This window comes from Ambystoma mexicanum, chromosome 8 (assembly GCF_040938575.1).
Source record: "Ambystoma mexicanum isolate Mex_15411 chromosome 8, UKY_AmexF1_1, whole genome shotgun sequence".
NCBI classification, from domain to species: Eukaryota; Metazoa; Chordata; class Amphibia; order Caudata; family Ambystomatidae; genus Ambystoma; species Ambystoma mexicanum.
The window spans coordinates 1,509,122,406-1,509,134,942 of NC_090929.1; the positions used below are offsets into that span (position 1 = coordinate 1,509,122,406).

The window sequence follows — 12,537 nt, forward strand, 5'->3', positions numbered from 1 at the left end:
TCTGAATGTTTATGAAAAGGTTTTGACTTCCCTAGAACTACTTTTAAGTATTCCAAATAAGGTTTATTGTTTGGTCTATGTACCTTCAAGTATAGTGTTGTGTTTTTATAATTGTGATTTCATATAATGTGTTAGTACGTATTTACCCTTCGATTTATCTGGGCCTACTTGTATTTAAATACATCCTTTATTTTTACATACATAGTGTTTCTTTGGACCATTTGTATTACAATTTCATCTGTTCTAATTCTACAGCCATCTCTCCCTCCTAAGATAAGCCTGGCTGCTCGGTCTTCGCTACCATGAACTCAGGTGGTACAGCCTTATACTAAGAGTGGAGTCTTGTACTGCCTCAGTTGAATGGTTTTGATGAAGTTGGTAGCACTTCAGAAAAACTGTGCTAACAGGGTTACTTAGTAGGCCCTTTTCCTACCTACTCGTGTAACATTGTTTGTTACCCGCACTACTTTAAATGGCTGATGGTAGTGGTTTCGTTTTCCTACCATTGTGCTTTTTTACCGCAGGCTGAATCCTCAGCTGCTGTACAGCACCCATGGGTGACCATTTTGTCAATGTCCCTGGTCTTCTTTTACCATTTTCTGTTTGTGAGGTCTTTCATGGGTTTCACTCTGCGCGCCAAGCCAGGTTTGAGCCCTTTGTTTTTGCCGTTGGCAGACTTCAGTACTGGAACCTGCCTCTGGCTCCAGGGTGTCTGAAAAGGTAGGAAGTGAGGGAGGCTCCCGAAACTCCCCTGTGCATTGTCTTTAGAAATGCAAGAATGTACCCATTCCTGATTGGCTGGCTTGCTGTCCTTTCAGGACAACCACCCTGCTGGTTGAGTGACAGGCTGTGCATGAATGGGAAAAACCTGCTTAAAAGGCAAGGGTTTTGGGACTAAAGACTGAATCGACCACTGGGACGAACAACCCAACGAAGAAACTGTGAATGAAGCTTGCTGCATCCGCCTGGACCTTTGAATCGCCCGGTGAAGCTCTGCTTTTGTGCTGAAACTCCTTTTTCTGATCGACAAGAGAAGCACCGGAAGGTACGACTTCTTCCATGGGTTAGTGGGACCAACGAACACTGAGACGAACTCCTTTGGACCACCTTCCCCAACTGGCTATACCTCTTTGCTGCTGCAGGAACCGATTGGCAGGGGTCCAGAAATCCATAGTAGAGTGCTATGTCTGCAAGCTGGCCAGAAGCTCCAGGAGTCTCCCACGGCCCCTCCAGAAGCAGGATGACCAGAGCTCTAGTCCCCTCCCCAGAGTGCTGGACTCAAGGAGTGAAGGAAGCCCAACCGGTGTCCAAGATCCACGGTGGTGCTGTTTACTGAGAGCTGAAACCGCAAAGTGCAGCTGATCTGAAAAGAGCCCGTAGCTGCCTCCGAATTGCTGTGGCAGGAGTCCATCAGACGTCCTCCCTCTTGTCCCCACAACTGAGTCCCAGAAACCCAGGATCTGCATCTCTGCAACCAGACAGAATCCAGCTGGACCACTCTTCTAACCAAAGGTACTGTTCTGATTTGGGGTACTTACCTCGGTGCCTTTAGCTTTGCTCATCTCTATTGAGACTTGCAGTAGATACTTTGCTAGAGTTGATTTTCGCTCTCCCATTCACAAGTGTAACCGTTTGTGACCCTGTTAGGGAGAATTCTCAGAAATGTGCTAATTCCCTTCTACCTTACCCCCAGCTCTTTTGCTGAACTTTAGGACTTTTTATCTCTCATGTAATTTTAATGTGATTACATTTCTGTTCTTTTTAACTTTGGCGTCTGATAAACTCCATAGGCATCATCTTTACATTGTGTCATACAACACCTTCAGTGCAGTGGCACATGGAAGCCTTAGATTTCCCCAAGTTTTAAATACCTTCTGTTGGTGAAACTGTTTCCAAGAGCAGTGAAGTGAAATTGACTTTACTTACAATTTGTAACTTTCTAGACCCAGTACAATCTATTTTACCATAGGGTGCTGGAGGGGTTACTTGGTGTCCCCTTTAGCTAGTTTCTCAGGTAAGATTTTTCCGTTACCCTTCCTACAACTGTTTATTATTAATACAGCGTGCCACACCCTGGGGTATCTGGACGCTTTATAAGACATCTTTAGATACATGGGTACATACAAATATAGCTAGTACATAATAGATCATAATGTGGATACATAGGAGCATAGCAGTTGAGTATAATAATAAATACACATATCTAAGCTTGCAGGTATAATTTGTTGGTGTGTGGTGACCTGCAGCCGAGTAGTTATCAGCAGGAGTGGTCAGAAGTGCGAGATGAAAGCAAAGTTAGTGGTTGAATGATGGAACTTAAGCCATGGAGGCAGAAGTGTTGTTAGTGAGAAGCCATTTTTTAGTATTGAGCCTGGAGCTATGGAAGTTTAGGTCAGTACGTAAGTTAAGTGGGAGGGCATTCCACGCTAGGGCCGCTTGAACCGAGAAGCTGGAGCCTCCAGCACTTTTTAAATTGAAGCGAGGTGATGCAAGAGGAATTAGCTGATCTTGTAGGTCTGGAAGAAGTTTCTGGGGTGATGTTCTCTATCAGGTATTTAGGGGCAGCATTATTGACAGATTTTGTGGGAGATGGTGACAAGTTTGAAGTAGATTCTATCATGAATGAAGATCCATTCGTGGCTCCTTCTCGTTTCAGAAATGTGGTCCTTTCTGGGAATGCCCAAGGCGGTTCTTAATGCATTATTTTGCAAGATTTGAAGTTTGTTTAGCACTTGATTGTTAACTCCTGCATAGAGTGCATTGCAGTAATCGAGTTAGGACAAGATTAGTGCTCGTGCAAGGATCATGCAGCTGTTTGTAGATGGCCTTTACATGCATAGATAAGTTTTCAAGTATAGGCGGAAGCCGTTGCAGTGACGTTGGCTTGTTTCCTAAGGTTCAAAGCGGAATCAAGATGGAAGCCTCAGGTTTTTGTTTCCTTTGACGTTGTGATCAGATTACCGTCTATGTTGAACGCTGTGTATTTAGGGTTATGTTTTTTGAGATAGATGGGGCGCCTAGTATGAGAATGCCAGTCTTCTCGTCATTCAGGCACAGGCCATGGGTGGCCATCCAGGCCTGAATAACAAAGTAGATTTTGTTTAGTAAGTAGTTGTCAGAGTCGTAGTTGCCAGATAGTGGGATCAGTATCTGGGAGTCATCTGTGTAGTTTGTGTAGATGACACCCATGCAGTCCAGGATGTCGAAGAGCGGTTTAGTGAAGACGTTATACAATGTAGGGCTGGTGGCAGTGATTTACTTTTTTACTGCAAGCCGCGTTCGCAGCCACGGTAAGGCACCCATGGGTGCCCATTTCGTCAAACGGCCCCGGTCTCTTTTCCCCATTTCTCGTCTGGAAGGTCCTTCTTGAGATTTACTCTGCACGCCAAACCAGGTTTGGTCACTTTGTTAATTTTGTCTTTGGCAGGATTCACGAGTGAAGCCTGCCTCTGGCACCTGTATGTCTGGCAGGGACAGGAAGTGAGGAAGGGTCCCGAAACGCCCTGTGCTTAATCCCCTTGGTTACAGAAATCCAGCCAAAGTTGATTGGCCGGCTGGCTGTCCGGAAAGGACAGCCACCCTGCTGTGTGATTGGCAGCTAGGCTGGAATTAATAGGAGAAACCTGCATAAAAGGTGAGGCTTTTTGGCCAGGAAGGCAGAGTCGACCACTGGACGAAGGAATCCGAAGAAGAACTTGGAAGAGACGCCTGCTGCAACTCCTGGACCCTTGATTTGCCTGCTGCTGTGCTGAAGCTCTGAATTCGCCTCAGCAAGCGAAGCCCTGCAAGGACGACTTCTCCCTTTGAGTTGGTGGGACCAATCAACTCCAAAGTAAGCCTGTCTGGACATCCTCTCAAAGCTGGTTGTATTTCCACTTCTGCTGCTGCTGGAACTGAAGAGCCAGGGAGAGGAACACCAGATTGTGTACATTGCTTTTAAGTCAGACCCGAGCGCTAGGATGATCCTCTGGACTTCACTGATGCAGGAGTAACCAAGAGATTGCTGGACCTGTAGATGCGAGGAAAGTCCTGAGTGCTATCCGAGAACCGCAGTGTTGCTATTTGCTGTCAGAAGTGAGGAGCTGAAACACCAAAGAAGCGCTCAATGGAAGTTTGCCCATTGCTGCCGCTGACATTCCATTGCAGACCAGGAGTCCCCAGACGTCCTCCTTCTTGTCCCCCCCGATGAGGCTCAGGAACAACAGGATTTGCAGAGCTGCACAGAACAGAAGCCAGCTAGAAGCATTTATTCTAGCCAGAGGTATTGTAAAGTCTAAGAGAACTTACCTCTTGTTGTGTAGCCTTGCTTGCTCTCAGTTGAGACCTGCCTTGGTTACTTCGCAGAGTTGCCAAAGCTTTGCCCCTCACAAGCGCCTCTCAGCTTGTGGCCCTTCAAGTGTTCTATTTTTCTACAAACATTTCTAAAAACATTGTGCACACATTTTACCTGCATGCAAAGAAGATCTTCAGCTCCCATTGACATTGTGCAATTATCATAGTCTCTCCTGGCTTCGGGAGAGACGCCTCTTTACCTCTGACTTTGTGCTTTGGAAGGTGGTTAAACGTACTTGACTGTTTGAGTTATTTGTTAACCTTTGTTTCATTCCTCTATTCTGTCTTTCTCACCTAATTCAGTATTTCTCTAAATGTGCCAGTGATAAATCCGTGTCCACGGTGTCCAAGCTATTTAAGTCATCTGAGGGTGTAGGAAGTGTCTTGTGTGCCATACCCAATGGGTGTCATCTGATTTAGAGAAACTGAGTGTGTTTTGAAGTATATTTAAATGTTACATGCCTTGCTCCCTTTCTGAAGAAGGCTTATATAACTGACTGTGAAATAAAGTCATATTTTCAAGAAACCTTGAGTGTAAGTGTTCATTTGGATAACTGTATTGTGAAACTCTGTGTCACACACATTACTGCTCACATAGTCCCCTCTTGAGATAAGCCTGGCTGCTCGACCACACTACCAACCTGTGTAGTTCAGACTTATACCTAAGGTTGGCTCCCTATTGCCATGAGGTCAAGGTAATTGTAGTGCACCTAAACTCTCTAGGTTTGTTCAAGACTTTATCTAAGAAGTGCCTCAGCTCCATAGACTGTGCTCCAGTTGACTTTGGCTGTTCTGGCTCCCTGCAGACAGTCCTAGTCTACTTGACTTTTATATTTACTGGCCCTCAGATGTGATAACTTGGTTTTTAACTATTATTGCTGGGAAAGGTTTTTATCTAGACTTAATTGGAAGATTTAAGTGCTCACATGCTCTGAGAACCTGATTAACCTGTTTCATTCCGTTAAACATTCCTTTGTACAAGCCTCAGAACCTACAAAGTGTACTAATGATTTATACATGCCATTACTGTCCTAGTTAGCAAAGTCACCTCAAGGTGTAGGAAGTGTGTAAACAACATCTCTAAAGAGTTTCTACTAGCTTTGTGTTGATTCTGGAAAAGTATTTTAAAGTATATTTGAGTGTTACATGGTGTCCAGTCATAATTTCGAAAACATAATTTCGAAAGTCAAAAAAGTCGAATCAAAAATGTCGAAAAAAAAGTCGCATTGTTTTTTTTTTCGATATTTTTTTTTGGGCTGTAGTTTCTTTGAAAAAAATAGGTAGAAATAAAAAAAGGGGGGTTGGGGGGGGAACCCCCCAATTTCGAAAAAAAAACGTCATTAAAAAAAAATGTGACATTTTTTTTTCGACGTTTTTTTTCGACTTTTTGACTTTCGAATACTTTGTATTCGAAATTATGTCTATGAACCGTGTTACATATATTGTCCTTTTAAAGAAATGCTTATTTAAAAACTGATGTTAAATAAATACATAATTATTTATAACGAAAACCTTGAGTGTAAGTGTTACTTGTATTTGCGAATTTCATTGCTACAGATCTGCTTCTCACATTTACCCCTCTTGAGATAAGCCTGGCTGCTCAGTCACACTACCATCTTGTGTAATACAGGCCTATATCAAAAGGTCGGTTACCTAATACCGTAGGACAAGTGTTATGTAGTCTCCCACAGGGTTACTACTTCAATTCTTGCCTAACACAGATCCACTGTTTATGCTAAATATTGTGAAATCATATTATATGCTGTCTATGTCTAAGATGAGCTTTGTTGCTCTTATGCAGACGAGGAAATTTAGAAACCAGTGTATTGAAACAGAACATTTTGCCTTTTGTTACATAGAAACCAGCCTTGTCCCTGGGCAGAAAGCGACCATGGTTGTTCTCTATGTGGATGGCCTACAGTCCAAGGTTTATGTCTCCCTTCGGCCTGAACTCTTAACCAAGAAAGTAAAGGAGGTAGGTTGGTTCTTACCATAAATTCTGTATACATTTGTGATGTACTGTTATTTATCTTGTAGTCATAAAATGTAGGCTAACATTTTCTCAATTTCTTTGCCCAGTGCATTCACAAAATCAGTCTTGTGCGATAACTATTTACATTTTAGTGCCGAAAATGGCAATTGGCCTTAGTATGAGTTTGGTAGCATTATTTCCAGCAGAAATACCGCCAAACTCAATTACCGATACTGCAACTTAGTCTGGTGGATTTAGCCCCCGATTAGGAGAGGGAGTAATGTCGGAGTTGATCCTTATTTTCAGAACTGTTTCCTAACATCCTTTTGAGAAGATAAAGTGCATGTTTCTGAACCAGTGCAATACAGGCAAGTAGTCGGATGCATAAAACATTGAAGAAACAATAAAACAGTTCCTTATTATGTTCATCCCTGATATGGTTTGGGGCCTGGTGCCCTAAAGTAACCAGTACCAAAAGATACACTTCTCAAGTAGGTTTATTATGTGTTTGGATAATGCCAGTAGTTGTGACCAAAAAGTTAAAGGAAATGTTGGCAATTAGCCCGCACTACAGTAGGACTTTAGGATGGGCCTATGAAGTGATCCTTGACCAGGCCTCCACCTATGAAAGTCAGGAAAAAGATTGATGGGGACAAGACTTTATGCCCATTATAGCCTAAAAAGGATTCGAGGCGGAGGGGATTAATGGGTATGTTACCTTAGCCCCTGACTCCAATTTCTCCAGAGACCAATGTTGAGGTTATGTATTTCGTTGGGGACAAGTTCTTCTGTGCTTTGTCCAGTCAAGGGAGGCTCAGGTGGTCGCAGATGCCGAGGTCACTTTCAATTAGAGGATTTAGTTTTGGTCGGTCGTGGTAAGTGTTAGGAAAGATGGTGTTTTTGCAACTTTTCCTTCTTACTTTCCTATGGAACCCCATTCGTTTTGCTCTTTTTAATCCTACCTTGACTTTTTGAAATGGGGGGTGGTGTAAAGTCTTAAGCTTCACTACCATTACATTTTGCCCATTTGTTATGGTGAAATTGATCAGTCCTTCAGACTATCAATATTGGGAAACTTTGTTTCTCCAGCATGGGGTCTGGCATGGATTCCCATGCTCATGAATATTCCCAGTCAAGCCAGGAATTATCGGTAAAAGAAAACAGTTTCACTTACAAACTCTTTTGTACTCTTTTTGCCATTTCTTTGTGGAAAGGTCCTTCTTGAGATTTACTCTATGCGCCAAACCAGGTTTGATCCCTTTGTTCGCTTTGCCTTTGGCGGGATTCACGATTGAAGCCCGCCTCTGGCTCCAGGTTGTCTGGTGGGGGCAGGAAGTGAGGGAGATGCCTGAAACTCCCTGTGCTTAGTCTCCTCAGAGACCCAAATGCACTCTGTAGTGATTGGTCCACTGACTGTCCGTCAAGGACAGCCACCTTGCTGGGTGACTGACAGCTAGGCTGGAATGAATGGGAGATAACTGAATAAAAGGTGAGGCTTTTGGCTTGGAAGGCTGAGTCAACCACTGGACGAAGGAACCGAAGAAGAACTTGAAGAGGATGCCTGCTGCAACTCCTGGACCGTTGGTTTTTCTGGTGGAGCCCTGCTGCTGTGATGAAACTCCAAATTCGTATCGACAGAGAAGCCACTGCAAGCATGAGTAGGTGGGACGTATCAACTCCAAAGTAAGCCACCTGGACATCCTCTCTGAACTGGTTGCCTTTCCAGAGTGCTGCTGGAAGCCTAATATCCAGGCAGATGAACACCAGTTGGTGTGCGTTGCTTTTAAATTGGCCAAGAGCTCCAGGAAGATCCTCCGGACTCCCAAGAAGCAGGACTGACCGAGCCTGTGCCCCCTCAACAGAGTGCAGGACCCCAGAAGCAAGGAAAGTCCATCTTGACAGCCAGGAACCGCAGTGTTGCTATTAGCGGTAGTCATGAGTAGCTGAAACACCAAAGTGCCACTTGTTTGAAGATTGCCGGTTGCGAGCTGTGTCCGTACCATTGCAGTGCAGGAGTCCGCAGAAGTACTCCCTCTTGTCCCCATGACTGAGGCCCAGGAACAGTGAGATCTGATGAGCTGCACAGGAACAGAAGTCATCTGCTGCACCTTTTCTTCAATCCAAAGATACTGTAAAGTCTGAGGGAACTTATCTCTTATGAGTTTCTTGCATCTTCTACTACTCACAGGTCTAAACGGCTTGTGACCCTACATTGATTCTTATTTTCTTCAAAGACTTCTAAAACATTGTGCAAAGACTTTTCATACTTACCTACAAAAGGTGCTTCAGCTCATATAAGACTTTTGCCCATTGACTTTGGTTTAACTTGTTATACTGAATGACTTTGCTTAGGGATCCAAAAGTATTTGCTTGCTTAAGAATATTTGTGGTCTCTTGTTTGTTCTAATAACCTTTTCCTTTGACCAAGTTCTAAGAAAATATTAATGTCCCCATCACCCTAACTATTGAAGTCAACTGAGGGTGTAGGTTGTGACTGTGGGCCATCCCAAAAGGGTCTTTACTGATTTGGAAACTAAGAGTATATAGTTTTGGAGTGCATTTGTGTGTTGCTTTTATATTGCTCCCTTCTGAAGAAGGCTTATTCTAACTGACTGATAAATAAATTAACAATTGTTTTTTCAAGAAACCTTGTGTGTAAGTGTTTATTTGAATACTTGTCACTGTGAATCTCTTTGTAACTCCCCTACAGATCACATTGACCCCTCTTGAGATCAGCCTGGCTGCTCAATACGCTACCAACCTGTGTAGTACAGACTTCTACCAAAGGTTAGGTTCCTATTGCCAGGAGATCAGGGTTGTTGTAGTGCACCCAAAGGATACTGCATACAATCTTGCATAACAATTGTTGAACTTTTAAGTAGTTTGAAACTACTCAATCACCACCACAAGTCCAGAGCATCCTTCTAGAGAGTACATACTTATTGTATTGTATTTGGTTATTTTATATAGCGCTCTTGCTCCACTTGTGTGGCCTCAATGCGCTTTTCTGGTAGGAACGCCCCCGGTGACTGTAGTCAATGTGGTGGAGAATTCTAAGGGGTTTTGTTTAGGAGATGCGTGTGTGCATTTTGCCGGTCTAGGAATTGGGTGGCTGGCTAGGCTCGACTAAGTAGCCCAAAGAGAGGACATGCATGTGGGTGGGCGCTGTTGGTGGTTTGCAATAGATTGGTATTGTATAGAGCGTTGATGTGTGGCCAGCTATACCAAGTTCCTTTCGGGTGGTAGTCTCTGTATGCCAGTGGCAGAGGTGTTGAGGTAAGTTAGGTGTTTCAGTTTTGACGGCTATGTGTGTTTCGAGACCGGATGTGCTCAGCCATAGCCGTATTCTATTGTGCATGGATGCTTGGCCGTGCCTCCGGCCTGTGTTCACATTAGTGGTGTGAGAGATACGTTCCGTAAGCTGCAACATTGTTCTGCTGGGGCAATATTTGTCCAGGTCTAGAATCGAGATTCCTATACCAACAAGCCTTGGTCTCACAATGTAGGTGGTTTCAGCGTAGATTAAACTAAGATGGAGGCTAAACCTAAATTTGAGAATCCTGGATAGTGGCCTAGGTTTCACAAGGCAGTAGGTTTCAGCATATAGTAAACAAAGACAGGCTACACCTATATTTGAGAATCATCCTGTATGGTGGGAGAGTCTGTTTCAAATGCAGTGGGCTTAGTCGTATAATAAAGGAGAAACCTTGTGTTAGAACCTGTGACTTTTGGGCACTAGGCCCCATACATCTCTAGGTTTGGGCTTCTAAAGCGGAGGGAACTTGTGATTGCTTCTCATCTTTTGAACTGCATCTACATTACTTGCCTGCTTTACATGGAAAGTTATTTGATAATGTATAGTGAGTAAACATCCTGCTGATTGTATATATTTGTATTCTAGAGTGTTGCTTCGTAATACTACCCGCTTATTTAATTTTTCAGTGTGTTCTAAAGGCCTAAATAAATAACTATCTTTATAACCGACCGTCTAAGCTGAATTATTGTATATTATCCTGTGTGCCATACTGTGTGGACTCTGGGCCCCTGATCCCACATACACACTCCTGAGACTAAGCCTCGAATGCTCTCCATTGCTACCTTGAGTTTTGGCTACTCTGTGTTCCTTGTTCACCATAAGTGGTGTGGCCTCCTAAAATCTGTTCACCACGGCTGATTTTAGAAATCCAGTTCAACAGTACTTGAATCTTGGTTTCAGGCACTTTAAACCAGAGCACCCTTGGGAGCAGGTGACCTTAGGACACCTCCAGTACGTGAAGAATATGAGCTGCAACGGGAGTCACCACAGTAAGGCGGCGATAGGTGATCTTCAATGGACAAACAAAGGAGCAGGCCCGGCACAGCTTCCACTGATGCAAGAAAGCTGAAAGCGCAGGAACAAAGTGTCTTGTAGTAGAAGCTGAAAATCATCCAAGTTCCACAGATGCACACAGGATGGCGTTGGCTGCAGCAAGGCAGCCCAGGAGGAAGCTGGCCAGTCTAACGGTTGGTCCAGGGTCACTTCCGAAGGCTTGGATCTTCGAGCAGGGGGTCGAGACTGGTTGTTCCCACCGGTCCAGTGGTCGAAGCACTGACGGGTCTTCTTTAGATCAGGCACTAGAGCCAGGGCTTCACCAGGCCTTCCCTGGAGTTGATGCTGATCAGCTGCAAAGTTTGTCTTCTGGTCTTCAGCGCTTGCACTTCTTTGTAGGCTTCTTGGCTCCAACAATCTGTCGAATGGCTGCATGAGTCCTCCAGTTATCCAAGATTTGGACTGAAAGCTCACCCAGGTCTACCAATAGTAAGGATCTGCACCATTCAAATTAGGTCACACAATCTTCCCAGCAATAGACACATGAATGTGGACTGGTACCAGACAATTCCAGCCCCCACAGCCAGGCTAACACACACCGTCCCCATGCCGGGGAAAGGGTGTTGGGGAGAATTCTCAGAAATGTGCTGATTCCCTTCTACCTTAGGGACACCCAGTACTTGTGCTGTACTTTAGGACTTCTAATTTCTAACCCGGAGAGAGTGAGACCTTTTTCCCACTCTCTCATGTATTCTTTAATTGATTTGAAAAATGTGTTTCTTTTGACTTCTGACAAACTCCACAGGCCTCATATGTTTACATTGTCACCCAGCATCTTCAGTGCAGTGACACAGGGAAGTCTTCTAGATTTCCCAATTGTTTAAATACCTTCTCTTGGTTAAACTACTGTTTCCAAGAGCAGTAAAGTCAATTTCATTTTCTAGACCCAGCACACACTATCTTACTATAGGGTACTGGATGGGTTTTTTAGTATCCCCCTTGTCTAGTTTCTCATGTAACATTTTTATGTTGCGGTTAGGGAGAATTCTCAGAAATGTTCTAATTCCTCTCTACCTTAGAGACCCCAGCTCTTTTTGCTGGTCTTTAGGACTTTTTATCTCTCATATTTTTTGTGATTTATACACTTTTACTTTTGACTTGGGAGTCTGACAAACTCCATAGGCATCATCTTTGCATTGTGACACAAAGCACCTTCAGTGCAGTGGCACAGGGAAGTTTGTTCAACTAAAAACCCTCACAAGGCTAAGCTCCACTAAGAAATAGCAATTGTAGCATGCCTAGTATGGATAACTTCAAGCAGGAAGCCATGTTCATTCTAACAGTAGAACAACTGAAAAGGAATCCCCCGTTAAAGGAAAGAAAAATTAGTTGAATAAAAGCTTGTTAGATCACCAAAGGTTGGATAGTAGGCCTGTAACTTCTACTACTCCAGAACATGTGCAAATTGACAATGAGGATGATAATTCAGAGTCTCACTCTGTCTTAAAAGAGTCAGAGGAGGGAGAGGAGTACCAGGATAGGAGCTCCTCTTTGATTCAGCAGGCCACTTTGCCTCAACCTTTATCCACTGGGACCCCACAAGGTCCAGCACTGAGTCCAAAATATGTGTCTGTTAAGTTTAGTGCTTGGATTAAATAAGCACAGCAAGCCGTTCAACTTGAGTTCATGTATTTACTAAGTTAACACAGAAGGTAAGTTCACATAAGGCAAATAGGTTAAGTATATAAGCAGGGAGAGACATCCACCGGCCCCCTTATCCTTTAAGTTTCAGGCCCCAACTGACCAATGTAGAACACATAGGCACACATCATTCATAACATTCCACACCAACATTCTGTCAGGGACTCTAGCATGCACACCAATCAAACAAAGGTAAACACAGACATAACTCATCTTCCCCCTT

The 12,537-nt window shown here is 43.8% G+C and overlaps 1 protein-coding gene across 1 annotated transcript in view; it reads left to right on the forward strand.

The window, feature by feature from the left end:
* The window catches only part of PDCD11 (programmed cell death 11), a 1,291,633-nt gene that overhangs the window by 666,749 nt on the left and 612,347 nt on the right, over window positions 1–12,537 (forward strand). The window contains exon 19 of the mRNA XM_069611704.1: window positions 6,192–6,307. Coding sequence (XP_069467805.1) covers window positions 6,192–6,307 — 116 coding nt within the window. The remainder of the gene's footprint in view (window positions 1–6,191; window positions 6,308–12,537) is intronic.